We start from the raw sequence: 18461 nt of genomic DNA, 5'->3' as shown, positions 1-18461 counted from the left end.
GCCCTCGAGACGAGAGCATCAAGAGACTCATTCACATGTTGCCCTGAGCGAGGCGCGTGTTCGCCCGCTATTGTTTTAGCAAGTTTATGACCTCAAACTGGCACCAGACGGGATCGTTACAGCAGATAACAGACTGACATGAAGATTTCCATAGCAGGACTTCTAGAGCCGGGTCTGTCAGTCATCTGCTTTGAGCTGTGAGCACTTCAACTTCATCATCAAGGCATTAAGACACCAAAAGCTGATGTATGGAAGCCCATTTAGCCACATAAAAAATAAATAAATCATGCTTTAGTAAATGTTCATTATGATATTCTAAATTGAAATTCTGACATACTTACTCATAATTAAAAGTCAAAATTATGAGATCCCATAAATCCCTTAATTTCATCCCATCAATGACTTAATGCGTCAATTTCGACTTCATCCAATAAATGACTGTTAATTTTGACTTTTTGTTCAATAAATGACTGTCAATTTCAACTTTTATGAGATATTTATTTGAGAAATGACTGTCAGTTTCAACTTTTCATCCAATAAATGAGTCAATTTCAACTTTTCATTCAATAATTGACTGTCAATTTCAACTTTTCATCCAATAAATGAGTCAATTTCAACTTTTCGTTCAATAAATGACTCAATTTTGACTTTTTTTCAATAAATGACTGTCATTTTCAACTTTTCATCCAATAAATGAGTCAGTTTCAACTTTTCATTCAATAATTGACTGTCAATTTCAACTTTTCATTCAATAATTGACTGTCAATTTCAACTTTTCATTCAATAATTGACTGTCAATTTCAACTTTTCATCCAATAAATGAGTCAATTTCAACTTTTCATCCAATAAATGAGTCAATTTCAACTTTTCGTTCAATAAATGACTCAATTTTGACTTTTTTTCAATAAATGACTGTCATTTTCAACTTTTCATCCAATAAATGAGTCAATTTCAACTTTTCATCCAATAAGTGAGTCAATTTCAACTTTTCATCCAATAAATGATTCAATTTCAACTTTTCATTTAATAAATGAGTCAATTTCAACTTTTCATCCAATAAATGACTGTCAATTTCAACTTTTCATCCAATAAATGAGTCAATTTTAACTTTTCGTTCAATAAATGACTGTCAATTTTGACTTTTTTTCAATAAATGACTGTCATTTTCAACTTTTCATCCAATAAATGACTCAATTTTGACTTTTTTTAATAAATGACTGTCAGTTTCAACTTTTCATTCAATAAATGAGTCAATTTCAACTTTTCATCCAATGAGTCAATTTCAACTTTTCGTTCAATAAATGACTGTCAATTTAGATTTTTCTTTTAATAAATGACTGTCAGTTTTGACATTTCATCGAATAAATGACTGTCAGTTTTGACTTTTTATCCAATAAATAACTTAGTATGTCATAACTTTGACCTTTTATCTCATATATGAGATGAAAATTGTGACATAATTTCGTGTTTTCATCTAGGCTTTTTATGTCATGATTTACATGTTTGCATGTTTGTTTGTTTTTAATGTGGTGGAACTGGGCTTCCATGCTGAAGACTGTCTGAATGACGGAAGATTTCTCTGGAGTCACTAGTGCGTAGCGTGTCTTTGTCTTTAAAACAGCGTGTTTTGCTTTGAGATTTCCAGCAGAAGATCCTGCTTCATATTTCAACTCCACCAAGAACTCTAAAATTAGGACAGAATTCATGAATTCTTTAAAGCTAAACTGTGTGTTTCTCTCTCACACACACACACCCTACAGCAGCCGTAATTACACACCCGCTAATCCTGTTTCCCAAATCCAGGTACCCGCAGAGAAATCCATGCGGAAAATCCCATGGCTGCACATTTTCTCCATCTGCCTCGCGGATCCTCTTTCACACAAAGATCTGCGTTCGCCCTCAGCTCGCTTCACCGTTCACACACTCACAGAGTAATTCCGTTGAAAACACGTCGATTCTGTCTTCATTTACTCACACGGAAAAATCTCAACCGTTCCCAGTGACCTCAAAACACTCCAAACTTCCCCACAGTAAATAACAGCATATGGTTTGGAGCGACATGAGGGTGAATAAATAATGACAGAATCCTTATTTTTGGGTGAATTATTCCTTTAATCCGTTTAGAGCTCATCTGTTCATCTGTGTCGCTCGGCTTTGGTGTTTGAGTAACTGCGTTTCCTCCGGAGGCTCTCGCTTCGTTAAAACTCTTCATTAAGATTCATCCAAACATGATGTGTTTATTAGGAGTGAAACACTGACAACGAGAGTCAATCGTGTCTGGATCTTCTGCTGATAGAGTGACCCAGATCAGCTTTAATCAGTTTTGTTTTCCAGCTCAAAACAAGATAAATGCACTTGAGGAGCGGCGCTGCGTGACATTATCAAGTCTTGCTTTCAGAGAATGTGTTTTTAATATGCTGGAAAAGAGGAATTGATATTGTCTTAATTGTTCTCAGTAACTTGACTTTATGCCAGTTTGAGTTTATTTGCTCACGAAATGGAAAATGCCTCACAGACTTCACGTCTCTATTGTTCAGTATAAAATTGTTCAGATGATCGTGTTGGGACATCTGTTGGTCAAATGTGTGTTTATGTAGTTAAATTATTAATAATTGAGACTCCAAAGGTCCATGAATGCAACGCAGTGCTTTTCCTCAAGTAAATGTATATAGTTTTAAGCATTTTTAGATATTTTATTTTAAAAATACTCAATAAGATTATGGTTTGCGTGCATTGAGGAGCTTTTCACTGAAAGTGTCTGTGTTTTCTCCTCCATGCATTGTCAGCATGATTATGAAAGTGGGCGGGGCAGCATGCAAATTGTGCCACAGCTGTAGGACACCTGGGACGGAGGGGGAGGGGCTCGTTTATTATGCATGAAGCTGCTGCTCCGGTTTCAGTAACCTACATACATACACAACATCAGCTGATGACATCACTTCCTCCCACTGGCCTGCCACTCATTTGACTCTCCAGGGATCTTCAGCACTCAGTGTCATGAATGATCATCTGACCTCTGACCTTTGGGTCAATGAGGTCAGACTTTCACTGAAATCAGAGGCTGAGCTCTACATGAACATGCAGCCATAAACATCTATATTCATGCTTTAGAATATGAAGAGTAATATAAATATTACTGTAATTTTGATTAGGAGTGTAAATGTGTTAATTAACCTCCGTCCGTGCAGTAATCAAGCATGAGGTCGTTACTGCGCCGTCCTCTCATGTTCAATGACAGTATCACTCATTCTGAAGTGCCGCTATTAACGTGATTCAATGCTGAAAATAATTCCCCGGGAGACAGAAAATCCATCTGCGGCTCGAGACCTGGACGGTCACGCGGTCTGAACGAACGTCCATCTGACCTTCAGTTCATCTTCCTCCTCCGGCGCAGCTGATCCCTGAAGATCTCCACACAAACACACAAAGAACGTGATTCTGCTCAATCAGACGAGTGGGAACGACGTGAGTGTCAAACGCTCTCGAGGGACAGAAGAACCTGAGAACCCATTCACTGCTTCACGGCAACGTTTCCTATAGGGTTTGTGAGTTGATGAAACGTTAATAATGAAATAAATCATAAAAATGTCATGTTTTAAAATAGAAACATTTATATAAAAGACCACATCAGAGAACTGCACTATGAAGATGATTTGAATATGTTTTGAAAGAAAATACCACTTCAAAATTCCACATTTAATTCAATGTGTCTCATTCTTTGTAATTATTTGTGGAATTTACTAGCAATTTCTATGTGAAAATGTGTTAATTTATTAAAGAGGTGGTTGATTATGATTTCACTTTTTAACTTTAGTTAGTGTGTAATGTTGCTGTTTGATCATAAACAACATCTGCAAAGTTACGACACTCAAAGTTCAATGCAAAGGAGATATTTTCTTTTACAGAAATTGCTTTTTAAGGACTACAACAAACGGCTGGTAGGGACTACAACGAGCTTCTTCCTGGGTTAGTGACATCACAAACCCTAAAATTTACATAAACCCCGCCCCCGAGAACACACAACAAAGGGGGCGGGGCCATGTTGGGCTGCTTTAGAGAAGAGGAAGAGTTGTTGTTGTAAATGCCGTCATTTTACGCCGGACTGCTTCACAAACGAGGGTCAATTCAACACAAAAGATTAACATGACGGCACATGCTAGTGGATGAGTTGAATCAACTCCACAGCAACTACATAAATTTATCCACTAACCATTCAGAAACGTCTAAAAGTTGTAACTTCTTCCTGAGTCTCTCCATCAGTGTCGACTCCGGTTTGAACAATGTAAGGCTGAACACCGTTACTGACAATCCTCATTTTGGCTGCGTGAGATTCCCCAGCTTTGTTGTTGTTGAGCTGTTAAAGCTCCGCCCTCTTCTGGAAACGGGGCGGGAGCAGCAGCTCATTTGCATTTAAAGGGACACACACAAAAAACTGCGTGTTTTTGCTCACACCCAAATAGGAGCAAATTTGACAAGCTATAATAAATGATCTGTGGGGTATTTTGAGCTGAAACTTCAGACACATTCTGGAAACACCAGAGACTTATATTACATCTTGTGAAAACAGGCATTATAGGTCCCCTTTAAATAATATTTAGCTCAAGGCGTTTCGGCTGATGAAAATGTTTGAGGATTGCTGGTTTATGGCAGATGCGATGAAGAACAGAAGTGACACATGCCGGGCATTCTGGGATTGAACACAGCAGACTCAAGGGAAGCTTCCTTCAGGATAGTCTGGAGACAACGACATGACCTTCAGACGCAGAAAATGCTCCAACAACGGTCTGAACTGTCTCTGCTGCTGCTTCAGTCTGAAACATTATAGTCTGAACGTGACTGTGAGCTCCAGAAACATCTGAAGCATCTCGAGGCACACAGACACGTTAGCACAGGCTCATCCAGCCTCTCTTTGTTGTGGTTGGAGGGATTTCAGCGGCTCGTATCACTTCAGCAAACTCTTTATGCCCAAGAGTTTTACAAGCCGAGGCAAAGTAGAGCATCTAGTTGTGATCCTGGTGCCAGCCGCGTTCAGCCGCCTCTTTATCCCCGAGCGCCGTGGCTTACATCCCTCCATCGCCGCGGTCCAGGGATTTACTCCACGCTGGAGGTCTCGCGGCTGTGAGAACATCACATGATGAAACGCTAGTCTGGAAAACACCATGTTTCAGATGTGCATATTTTCACTCGTTCATTTACAGGCCGTCTTTCTGAGCAGATCACGTTGTAGTTCACGAATACTTTGGAAAAACAATAATAAAAGGCAACAATAATAATCAAAAGGTGAACATTTATTAATAAGCAATTTAATAAATGTTTATTGTTTAATTATTATTCATTAAACTTATTAATAAATGTTAATTTATTAAACATAATAATAAATGTTAATTTCCAACCTATTTTGGGTTCATTTTAGCAAGCAATACAGTAATTTTTAAACAATAATTGAGTTAAATAAAACTACCCAGCAGGTTGGGTCAAACATTTAGCCCAACTACTTGGTTAAAACAACCCAATTATTGGGTTTGTCCATTTTCAACCCAACTTGGGTTGTTTTTAACCCAGCATTTTTTATAGTGTTACTGTTTGGTTCAGTTACAATCACTGTGTCATATCGTCTCGTTTGCAATCTGGAACATGCATCTAAAATATGACTTTTATTGCAATCAAAATATGAATAGGGTTTGGACATGAAACAACCTGAGAGATAAATGTCATAGGTTATGAATGTGATTTATTATAAGGCACTGCGCATCATCCTATGAGACTTTTTTCACATTATAAACTCATATAATGCGGTGCTTGTAGGGTTAAAAGCTAAATTAATGTCTGTGTGGTCTCGAGCTTTAGTCATCGGCTCATTCGCTTGCAGCTGACATCAATTAATTGGCTGGTTTAATGATTCTCTATCCTACACGAGTGAATTGAGTCTGACCGCAGCAGAAATGGCACATGGTGATGGTCATTAGCAGATATCAGATGGATTACAGCTCTAAGCCTGTTTCCCGACTACAGGCTGTGAATCAGTGGCGTTCACTCACGAAAGGACCGTCGCAAGTGTAAACAATTCAAAAGCAGCGATTCAATTGACGAGTCGAGGCATAGAAAAACGGTACACTGGTATTATTATGAATGGGAGAAAGTACAACGCGCAAAATGGCGGAATAAGTCCCGCCTTCTAAATAAGAGCCAATCGCAGACTGGTAAAGTCTATAGAGACGCACACTTAGGACTGCGCATGCGCATTAGCTTGATCTCGCCTAAAAAATGCAGTTTTTTTTGTCATGATTCGAGTGTTTAGAAACAAAATTTATAAGACAGTTGTCAGTTGGTGATTTCAAATAAGAAATTTAATCGAAAGCTTGGCGAACAGCTTTGGAGAATTTGATGTTTCCCTGTTCAAAGAGATCAGAGCTGCACTTGCATGCCAGAGAGGCGTTTCTAAGATGGCCGCCGAGTGAAAAGACTTTGGTTGAGGTTCTGAAGGTCAAAGTCATTGTTGATTCAGAACACAAAGCAGGTAGTTAGTAACCAAGTTACTGTTATACATATATCGTATGGACCAACAGTGAAGATGAGGGCATGTTGAGACAAAACAACAAGACACCCGAGACCTTCAATGCCCCAGAAACTTTTAATCTTTCATCGTCGATGTGTAGACGGCCGCATGGGGCTCCAGAGCGATCCTTATCACCATGTTTATTCACGGTTAGAGATGTCGAACAATCGAGTCTTTGCTGAGGAGGTGCCAAACCCTCATGTGACGCCGCCTAGTAAAAGAGTTCATCATGGCGTGAAGCAGTCGGTCTCATGTTTCAGCGATCGCTCCGGCTGATGAGACCAACTAACAGGGAACATTCTCAGGACTGACTAATGTTCTTCCAGTAAATTTAACAGACCGATCATTCAAAGTTATCTGGTCTTTAATAATGTTTTCAAAACGTTAGCACAAATCATTTACAAGAAAAAAAGTTTTTAAAACATTTGAAAAAACTGGACATTTTGAATGTTCAGAGAACACTGAAAATAACATTTTCATAACTCAGTGGGAACATAAGGAAAGACTCTGACAAACAACGCAAGCTCTGTGACAAGAATCTGAAATGTTTTATTACTTTTTCCATTTATTAAAGAGAATTTCTTTACAACATACATTTAGCTGTGAATCAGATGTGGGAGAGGGCCGGTGATGAAACCATAGCATACAAGAGTACAAACTCCACTTCCAAAGTCTAGTGGCGTCTGGAGGGTGACGGACGAAAGGCACCAGCACGGGATCCTCCGTCCGCAGAAGGAGACGTGCGGCTCCGTGATCTCCGTTCGCTACGGCCGGAGCGAGTATATTCAGACGGCACAGATTTAGAGTCGTCTCAGATGTGGCTACGGACGACGAGTGAATTCAACATCTACAAAGCCAAACTAGAGATTCCTGGACGCCAAGTTCAATAAAACGTGTGTCAAAATAGTTAAATAACAATCCCTCATATTACATCACAACGATAGAGCTAGAAAATTATATTAATCGGAATCTGTCACAAACATTGAAAACATTAATCTGTTTCCTAATATTATTGGAGTGCATATCTACACAGGAGCCAGCCTGTATTCACTGCCTAAAAACTGTGTTTGATCATATACATTAGAAAGCTTGTGTGTGTTTGGGAGAAACATCATATCTGATTCGTTCATGTGTTTTTCTCTTATTGCATCGAAGCAGCCAGATCCACAGATACACATCAATTCATCTACAAACAGTGTAAAAACATCATCTTGACTTTGTGAAAAGTAAAAAAAAAAAAAAAGGACGAACAAAACAAAAAAATCAAAGCAAACAACAACATTCTTCCAGCACAAGAAGAGGGCCGACTCCAACGTTTCATTGGCACAATCAGAAATCAAGCACAAAGTCATTTGTGGTTAGCAAAGGGACCAGAGTCGACAACGACAACACCTACATTCTTCAATTACGTTGTTTTTTTCTTTCTTTTTTTTAATCAAATGAGGGAAACAAACGTCATTATAAGAACTACGACAGTTAACAGCTAACAAATGCTTCACTACTCAGGGGTGTAAGGCACAAATTTACAGGTGGAAGGAGAAAAACAGGCTTGTTTGTAAAATGAAATGATTCAACGAAAGGCCCGTGTGTGTGTGGACAAGACGAGAAAACGATACGTTTGAAAGCATAAACCAAGCGTCTTAAGTGCGGCTCATCCTTTACTTTGCTTCACGTCACGCGGACGCGAGCGAGAATGGCACTCGGTGATCGACCGGCAGCTTTCTGAAGGTGATGAATGGGGATGAAGAGGTGAGATTCAGGAGTTCCTGTCTGCGGGCTGTAAGCTCTTACCCACAAGCCCCTCTGGCACGGCTCGAGAAATATTCCTTCCATATGGAGGCTTCCGTCGTCTCTGAGTTTGCTTAGCAACGTCCAAAGAGTTAGTGGACAGAAGTACTGGCTCCAGTTTAATGACTTTAAATAACTTCACACTTGATTAATTCAAATTAAAAAGATCATTCGCGTCTCATTTGAGCCTAAAAGAGATGCTCTTTCTGCAAAAGCACTTTATTAAAAAATAAATACGACCTGCTGTTAGTATTAACAGTCACGTGTTATTTAGTCAGTTTCAGTAGACGTTTTGAACTCTTGCACGAAGGCAGAACTCGATTGCTTTGTCCAGTAACAGTAACACTGAGACAGGCGGCGGTTTTCACAGTTTTCCATTGTAAACTCCAGTCTGAACTTGTTCAAGTGCTTGATAACCGGGGCGTCTCGTAGCTTCAATTCCGCCTGTCTCCGATGTGCTTTTGGCAGAAATCAAACATCAGCTGCAACACGGCGAAATCTTCAAGAGTTCCTCCTTTCGGGAGCAGATGTTCGCCCTCTTGGAACGGGGACTCATCAGCCTGAGCTCGACATGTACGTATTAAAAAATATACAAAACCCAAAAACAAAAGAAAGGAAAAAGTGAGTTGCATTTCCTGTACACAGCTGTACAAAGCAGACGCACTTTAATGTTCCCCGTCTTTTATTCCGCATTGATTATGTGCAGGGGTCGCCGGATTTGACTTTCGTGGAAAGGGACACCAGTGATGGTTTGGGAGGGACGTCGGGCTTGAGCTGCCTTACGAGAGAGCCGTACGAGCTCAGGCTGGGGTGGCGCGACAGTCCGAGGACCGGTGGCGGAGAGGTGACGTGCATGGAGTCTACCCGCTGTGGGGCGGGTGGCGGCGTCTCCACACGGAAGCTGTGGTTCCTGGACATGTGGGATGAGTTGGACGAGTTGGTGTTGTGCTGTTTCTTGAGGCCCGAGGTCATGGGATAGCCTCGGCTGTACATGGACGAATGCACATCCAGCCTCTTGCCCATCTGCGGGACGGCCGGTGGGACCACGGCGCTCAGAGACGCCTCTCGCTGGGGGACACGTGGCGGCGCTCCCTCGCCGTCCGCCAGGCCCAGACACGGGCTCTTAAGGGACTTGTACTCCAGCGTGGCGGCCTGGTCATCCGCAAGGTCTCCGCCGCGGTGGGGCTGCTCCACGTACTCGTGCTGGTAGGCTTGCTGATGTTGGGGCAAAGGCAGCACCACCACGCTGGGGATGTGGCCCGGAGACGCCCGCAGCGGCAGGTCCGTCGGGATGACCGGAGAGCCCATTGAGGACAAGTCTTTGGTGCAGGCGTTGATCAGGTTCTGGTTGCGCTCCCACTCACGGCTACCTCGGCTGGGCTTGCGCCGCGGCTGCATGGGTGTAGACTCGGGCGTGGGCAGGGCGGTCAGATCCGGGTGCTGGTCAGCTTTGATTAGCATCTTGCCGTTGGACAGACGACCGTTGTGCATGAGCGGGGTCAGAATGGCCTCCGGCCGGCCATCCTTGGCTTGCGTCTCGAACAGCCCCGTCAGCTTGGTGACGCTGTTCATGGAGCCTCGTCTGGACTGAACAGAGTCCTTGTCTTTGCGGCCGGGTAGCTCAAAGTCGCGCCGGCGGTGGTGGTCGCAAACGCAGTAGACGACGATGCCAGAGAAGATGGCGCCCATGACGAAGGCGAGGATGACAGCGATGGCCAGGAGCGTCACGGGAACCATCTGATCGCGGTCTCTGTGGTACGTCTCACGGATCACCCCTGCGAAGAGAGTTTCATACGTTAGGGTATTAACATAATCCAATTTTCACCTGTGTGTCTACAACATTGATGGACGACAATGAGCTTCTATCCTAATTTAAGGTGTGGTCACATTTACCATTGCTCGTCGTAATTTAGTATCAGTCATTCTAATAGGAAAGTGCATGATCAGGAGTTTCACGTCAGGATGGAGAAGTTCCCCACACACATTTCACTCATGTTCAATTTGGTGATGGGGATTTGGTGCGCTGACCAACAGAAAGTTGATTGGTTTGAAAGTAACTTCTGTGTGAGCTCTACCCCTTTGACAATGGACCAGAGCTGCGTTTGCCTAAGTTGATCGTAGAACAATTGCCACCAATGGTCCCTACGATCAACTTAGGTTTATGATGCTTTTGGGAAACGCAGACCAGGTTTTGCACATACATTTTTTTGCCGTTTTTGCCTTTATAGCAATAGGATAGTGTAGAGTAGACAGGAAGCGAAGAGGGAGAGTGAGGGGGACGGGATCAGGAAAGGTCTACAAGCCAGGACTCAAACTCAGGTCGTCCAAAGTGCAAACGCGCTACATGACGGAGAGCTGCCCACGAGGCTACTGACTCCGACATTTGCATGTAAAATTCTGCTGACATGTTGCTAATGTGACCACACCTTGGGGACTTGAAAACTGTTGTATTAATCTGCTATATACATACAGATAAAACTGCTGTCTTGATCTATGAAGGAGACAGCGGTCCTGTTTACACCTGGTATTAAGATGCATTTTGGCTGCGGGTTGTTTTTCATGTCCGCGGGTTGAAGCGACCCAAAATAACATGATATTTAGCCCCTGGAATACAAATTTTACCAGGGGAAGCCCGCCAAAAATGTGACTTTTAACCCCCGAAACGGGATTTTTACTGGGGGACCCCCCTTGAAACGCGATTAGGCTAGTTTTGGGCTAGTTTGAGTAAGATATTGGGTGGGTTTTGTTGTGAAAACTTGGCAACCCTGCTACTGACCTAATACGCAAACATTATGGGAACCGCGCTAGCCAGACGGGATTTAAACTTTGTTGACTGAAGACCCAAGTTTGGTTTGAAGATTAAAAAACATACCAAGCACAATGTTCTCTCGCCATTCCTGATTTCTAACACTCACAGCGTTCGGCCGGTCTTGCGGCTGTCAGAGCAGAAACGAAAGCTGATGCTCTCCGTGTTTTTCCGTCGCCTCCGGTCACATTCATATGTAAATTAAGTTTCGTCCATTAGATCGAAAGATCTGAAATAGCCCATACATAGACTCTTCCCTCTATGAAATCAGGACAGAAGTGGCCGAAACTGGACAAAAGAGACGGATTTAAACACCAGGTGTAAACAGGAATATGTCTCCCTCGTCCGATGGTGATCCGATCAACCAAAACGCATCTTAATACGTGTCTTAATGCTCCCTTTGTGAGTTTACCAGGTGCAAACAGTGCCAGAGAATGTACAAATCATTTAAACACCAGAAGATAATTTTCACTGAGAGTGCTGAAATGATAAACACGGTTATGGCAGATATCTTAATCTATTTTATTATATTGCTGATGAATTAGCCTACATGAAACATTCCCATCCAAACTCTCCATGCCAAAAAATTCTAAGCATTTAATATCCACACGGGAAGAAAAGTGCTGCTATGTTTCCACAGAGGCGAATAAACTCAATGTTTTACAATGGTTACAAACACATAAAAGTGAGTTACAGCCATCCATCAGTACTCTGTGGGGAGTACAGACACATTAACTTCATAACTCATGTGTGTTGTGTTTAATGGACGGGTGAATATTTGTGTATAACTCTGATGGCCTTGGCTTCACACTCCTCTTATCTGGGCTTTCTGAAGGAGTCTCTCTCTAAGATGACAAAATGCCGTCACACATCTGTTTTTTCTCTGCTAAAGGGAAGATCTAAGGGGCGCTTCTTTCTTTTTAACTTCACTCTCATTGTTCGTCTCAGGAGAGCCTCTTCCTCACAGTCTGTTTGAAGTTTTAAAGCGTCTCTTTCATGCGTCTACTGTACGATTCCCCTGAGAAATGACGCGGCTCCAACGGATTCATTTTCATGTTGGAAAGAGAGTCATCCTTCATGACAAGAACTGATATATACAGTATATAGAGCTGTTAACATAACCATTTCATGCAGTTTATTAAAGACGTGACATGATCAGCTGACCTGAACTCTTTTCCAGCACAAATATCTAAACATTCTTAGATACATTTACTCTTGTTTTCTGATCCCATTGACAGATATTTGTTCTTGTTTTAAACACAAACTCACTTAATTTTGTTTCAGACTTAATATCTTCAGTCATTTCTCTTCTCCAGTAAATGTATCTTGATTTAAGAATGTTTAGATATTTGAAATACAGAAATACAGAGGAAGAACATCAGGGGAGATCCAGCACAGACGAAGACTCTTCTAGATCTTCTGAAGGTTAAAGCTCAGTCTGTGAGGATGAGGAGATCGGCAGCACTCAGCAAACCTTTGAAGATATTTTCTAACCTTAAAGTGCTGTTTCTCAACTTCAAAGAGCCGCAAAGAAATGGAGAGTTGCTCAGGGTTCAGATGTTGACATACACTGCATTTGGACACTTGAAAATGTCTGAATATAACTGCATCAGATCAATGGTCCCTGTCTGATGTGCCTCACAGCAAGAACCAGACATATTTCCATTAACTGATACGATACAGGATATATCATTGATATTAAAATGGCAATTATTACAATCACCCCATGGAAAACCACTCAATATTGTGGATGAACAACAGGCTCAGGCAGATTCTTTTGAGAAATAGAGAATCTGTTCATGTACTGGATTTACTTTGATATTGTTTGATGGGATTAAAATAGAAACGAGTGTGAAATGAGACGAATAAAGAGCGGAAATCTGCCTGTCTGGAGTCTTTATTCATTCACAAACATTCAGCGCCATGCACACAGTTTGACAGATTCATGTTTTTAATCATTAGAAACTTTGGACAGTGCTAATATATTTTTATACTATAAATTCTATTTTATAAAACGCTTTCAAGCACTCCTGGAAACTGCCAGAAGCTGTGGAAAGTTGATTCCCTCATGAAATAAAAAATGAAAAAGGTAATTCTGACTTTTTATCTCACAATTCTGATTTTTTTTCACAGTTGCGAGATATAAAGTCAGAATTGCGAGATGTAAAGTCAGAATTGCGTGATATAAAGTCAGAATTGCGTGATATAAAGTCCGAATTGCGAGATATAAAGTCCGAATTGCGAGATATAAAGTCAGAATTGCGAGTTATAAAGTCCGAATTGTGTGATATAAAGTCAGAATTGAGTGATATAAAGTCCGAATTGCGAGATATAAAGTCCGAATTGCGAGATATAAAGTCAGAATTGCGAGATGTAAAGTCAGAATTGCGAGTTGTAAAGTCGGAATTGCGAGTTATAAAGTCAGAATTGCGAGATATAAAGTCGGAATTGCGAGTTATAAAGTCGGAATTGCGAGATATAAAGTCAGAATTGCGAGATATAAAGTCAGAATTGCGAGATATAAAGTCCGAATTGCGAGATATAAAGTCCGAATTGCGTGATATAAAGTCAGAATTGCGTGATATAAAGTCCGAATTGCGAGATATAAAGTCAGAATTGCGAGATATAAAGTCAGAATTGCGAGTTATAAAGTCCGAATTGCGTGATATAAAGTCAGAATTGCGTGATATAAAGTCCGAATTGCGAGATATAAAGTCAGAATTGCGTGATATAAAGTCAGAATTGCGAGTTATAAAGTCGGAATTGCGAGATATAAAGTCGGAATTGCGAGATATAAAGTCAGAATTGCGAGATATAAAGTCGGAATTGCGAGTTATAAAGTCGGAATTGCGAGATATAAAGTCAGAATTGCGAGATGTAAAGTCAGAATTGCGAGTTGTAAAGTCGGAATTGCGAGTTATAAAGTCGGAATTGCGAGATATAAAGTCGGAATTGCGAGTTATAAAGTCAGAATTGCGAGATATAAAGTCAGAATTGCGAGATATAAAGTCCAATTGTGAGGTAAAAAAAGATGTTTTTTCTCAGAATTCTGACTTTATATCTCGCAATTCGGACTTTATAACTTGCAATTGCGAGAAAAAGTCAGAATTGTGACATAAAAAGTCGCAATTACCTTTTTTAGTTTTTTATTTAGTGGTGGAAACAAGCTTCCATAAGAAGCACAAGCTTGAGTATTAGAGAAAACATCACAGCAAATTATCAAAGAAAATATCAAACATAAAACATCTGACAGATGTTTGTTGTGTTTAAACTGCTGAATCTTTAGATGTTAGTTAGTGGATGAAGTTGCTATTTAATGTGATTCTTCATACATGCACTAAAAACACCAGCTGATTCACAGATACCGACACGTGAAAGTGAGGTTAATGAAGAGAAAAGACCTGATAAATCACATTCACACCTTTCGAAGTGACACAAATCTTCACTCTCAACACTAGATCTGTTTGATCATTTCAAACCGGTTTGTTGCATGTTTTCATTGTGCTTCTTTCTATAAAATAAATGACACGTGCTGTGATATTTTGCATCTAATAGACATTCGTAAGTGTGGTGCCAGTGTCCAAATATTATTAAAATAGAATCAAAATCCATTCAAATTCAGAATCGGCCTGTTTTTAATGGCTCTTTTCCTCACAGGTTGCTCAGAGGCGAATCGCCGGCGGAACAAATCTCACACACACATTTGAATTTCATGAGACGTCACTCCTGACAATTAGACGTGTTGGAGCTTCACCGCATCCGACTTCACCGACACAATCCTGCAGTCGCGCACATGTAAATAAGAAGATTCCTGCACGAGACTGAGACGTGTGAATATTCACACACACTAACTTCACATACACACACACACCTGCTGCTGTCTTTATCTGTGAAGATGCGCTTCAAAAGCCACGACACTTGAATTTCACTGAATGATTGTTTAAAGAAGAAACAATTAAACCTGTCAATCAGGTACATATGTCTTAACCCACACGCTGATGTTCAGACTGATTAACACTCAGTATTTCTGTCTTGTTTTCCAGCACAAACACTTAAATCAAGATACATTTACAGGAGAAAAGGTATTAAGAATAATCAGAAATAAATCAGATTCAATTATCTTAATTCAAAGGAAAAACAAGTTTATTTTTCTGACTCCATTGGCAGATATTTGTTCTTGTTTTAAGCACAAACTCACTTCATTTTGATTCATTTTTCAGTCTTAATATCTTCAGTAATTTCTCTTCTTCAGTAAATGTATCTTGATTTAAGAATGTTTAGATATTTGTGCTGGAAAACAAGACAGAAACACTGAGGAAGAACAATTTTTTTTGCAGTGAACCTGCGCTGTTAATTTCATCACGTGTGTCTAATATACGAGCATTAAATCATCTAACGCGGGTCTGAGGTGAACTGAGATGAGAAGCTGTAATAACTCATTAAACGTGTCTTCATCCACAGCACACATACGGCATGATCTCATGTTAAATATCACACCGTTCATTAGGTCTCACAGTTTAACCATCTAGATTTGATGATTTAGAGTCTGAGACGAGCTCAATGTGGCGCGTGCAAATATCATTATGCAATTAAATATTTCTCTAGTAACCGGAGGCAAACGCCCCGAGGATCTGCTGTAGTGAGTTTAACTGAATAATACTTCTTATAATCTGTAATGTGGAATAACACACACTTTGACTGCTAGCAGACCTGTTTTACTCCCTAACCTTCACAACAGCATCAGAACACACTCATAACAGCCATGACTGACAGTGTAAATGAGCTCCTGTACGAGAGTAAACAGTGTTTTACAGCGGTAAACAGCTGATTAAGTGTGTGGATCAGGCCACGGGCGTTTTAAAAGGCTTTGTCTGCAGATTGAGGTCAGTGTATAGAGGAATTACATCTGTGTCTTATCCACGGCCGCCGCTATATTCTCTATATGATACACGTGTATACATGCATGCATACACACACACACGCATATATATATATATATATATATATATATAGAGATGTATATACAAACATATATAATACATACATATATATGTGTGTGTATACATATATGTATATATAATATACAATATATTATACATGCATACATACAAACACACATACACATATATATATATATATATAATATACATACACACACACACACACACATATATAAATACATATATGTATATATAACATACAAATATAACACACACACATATATATATACATGCATACACACGTTTCATTGAATCTGATCAGCTCATCCTCGTGTATCTGTGTCTTTTCTTCAGTGTTTGTGCACTGTGAGCCACGCCCGCTCGTTCGGCCGCCCACTGACATCATATCAACACTGAGCCAATGTTGTGTGTTCAGTGACTGTACGTGCAGGAATAGAAACCCAGAGAGACGCTCGCTCTGTGTGTGTGTGTGTGTGTCTGTAATTGACCTATAAATTAGACCCACAGAGGAAGATGGAGTGAGTGAGAGCCACAGGTTTACAGAGAGGAAATAGAGGGGGTGCAGAGAGAGAGAGAGAGAGAGAGAGAGAGAGAGAGAGAGAGAGAGAGAGAGACGCGTCTATTGGTTGAGCGGGAGGGTGAGACACACTAGATTAAGGTTAGTCAAACGCTGTGGCTACATTAGAGCTTCAGCCTTGGAACAATCCATTGGGAGGATGAAGGTCCTGTGGAATCACAATGGCAGCAGATGGTGGAGGGGGAGTGAACACATACGCACACACAGTCACACACACACACACACACACACACTGTGAAGACACCAGCTCAACCTCACAGATCATCATGACATCTTCATCTAAAACCAAAACAAGAGCATGAAAACTGAACACCAGTAAATCATGAAAACACATTTCACCACAGAATCAAACAGAAATCATTTTGGATAAAGAAAATGAAGTCTATATACAGCAACTGTAACAAATACTACTTTACTATTTAAAGAAATATATTTTCACATTAAAATAATGTAATGATTTTTGCATTATAGTACTGAGAATGTGGGATACAAAAATGCATCTTTGCATCGCATAAAAAGGCTTCATTTTCTTTAAACTAAATATGCATTAGTTTTTGATTTTGGGGTGAATGTGCGCCGGTCATCGTTCACAGCACATCTGACCCTTCACACATGAGGGAGGGGGAGGAGCCTGAATGAATATTCATGAGCGTGTTAATATGTTAAGCAGAAAAGAATGCAGAAATCTGGCTGAGAGGAAGAGCGTTTGCCACAAAAATCTGAAAAAAGCAAAAGCAGTGAATATAAAAGCCATGCGTCATAAAACAAACACAATATAATCACACAACTCACGTTCATAAAGAAAACAGAAGCATAACTGAGAGCAACCCATATCACAGATAAGCTGCACGTGTCGTCAAATGAATAAAGCCTTTCAGAAGAAGCTGATGTGATGCCTGAGCCTGGGTTCAGTACCGCGGTAAACAGCTGTAACTGAGGCTCGGACGTCAGCAGTGATGTGATTCTCTGCCACCATTGTGTGTGTGTGTGTGTGTGGACACGCGAACTGCTTCCAGCGACCGTCAGAGACACCACTGCCTTCATGTACACACAAATTTGGAGTGATTCAGTGAACACAGACAGTCACGACTGATGTCTGTCAGGAGATTAAGCTCTTCATTATTGATAATCAATGTCAATTAAACGCTGCCGTTTGCTAACGAGCCCAGCGCTGATGTCTGTAACACTCGATCACGCCGCATCGATCAGATAAACGCCGTCATTCGGGCTCATACTGTAAACGGGATGATGTTAAATCACGTCATCAGCTCTGCGCAGACTCTAGTGAGCGTCTACATAGGCTGGACCATACGTGAGCGATTGGAAACGCTCTTCATTAACGTTCAGACACGCGTCAAACACAAACACAGATGCTCACGAGAGACTGAAGAAATATTGGTAACACTTTACAGTAAGGTCCAATGTTATTTAATGCATTAACTATCATGAACTAACATTGTATACAATACATTTGTTACAGTATTTATATTGTATCCGTTAGTTTTCTTATTATTCTTCCTCCCCAGTGGGAGTCTAAGGCAGCCCTATGAACGGAATATGAGAAAATGATGAAATTTGGCACAATTGTAGAGATGGTCATGAATAGTGATTGGACCAATTTTGGAGTCTCTAGGACCAACTCTATAGCACCACTGCAAGTTCAAAAATTCACTTTATATTACTTTTTTGAACCCTTTGCTCCAGAAAAATGAAATCACCTGATTCTTCTCTTAATGCTGATTCCATTCAACATCTTACATTAAGACTCCGCCC

At 40.6% G+C, this 18461-nt stretch overlaps 1 protein-coding gene across 4 annotated transcripts in view; it reads right to left on the bottom strand.

The window, feature by feature from the left end:
* Window positions 1-7080: 7080 nt before the first annotated feature.
* Window positions 7081-18461, bottom strand: part of sema6a (sema domain, transmembrane domain (TM), and cytoplasmic domain, (semaphorin) 6A) — a 64850-nt gene continuing 53469 nt past the window's right edge. For all 4 annotated transcript variants that reach the window (XM_051902782.1, XM_051902784.1, XM_051902783.1 and 1 more), the window contains one exon: window positions 7081-10119. In XM_051902782.1, the coding sequence (XP_051758742.1) occupies window positions 9041-10119 (1079 nt within the window). In that variant the 3' untranslated portion in view covers window positions 7081-9040. The remainder of the gene's footprint in view (window positions 10120-18461) is intronic.

This window comes from Ctenopharyngodon idella, chromosome 8 (assembly GCF_019924925.1).
Source record: "Ctenopharyngodon idella isolate HZGC_01 chromosome 8, HZGC01, whole genome shotgun sequence".
NCBI classification, from domain to species: Eukaryota; Metazoa; Chordata; class Actinopteri; order Cypriniformes; family Xenocyprididae; genus Ctenopharyngodon; species Ctenopharyngodon idella.
This window is presented reverse-complemented; position numbering and strand designations above follow the sequence as displayed.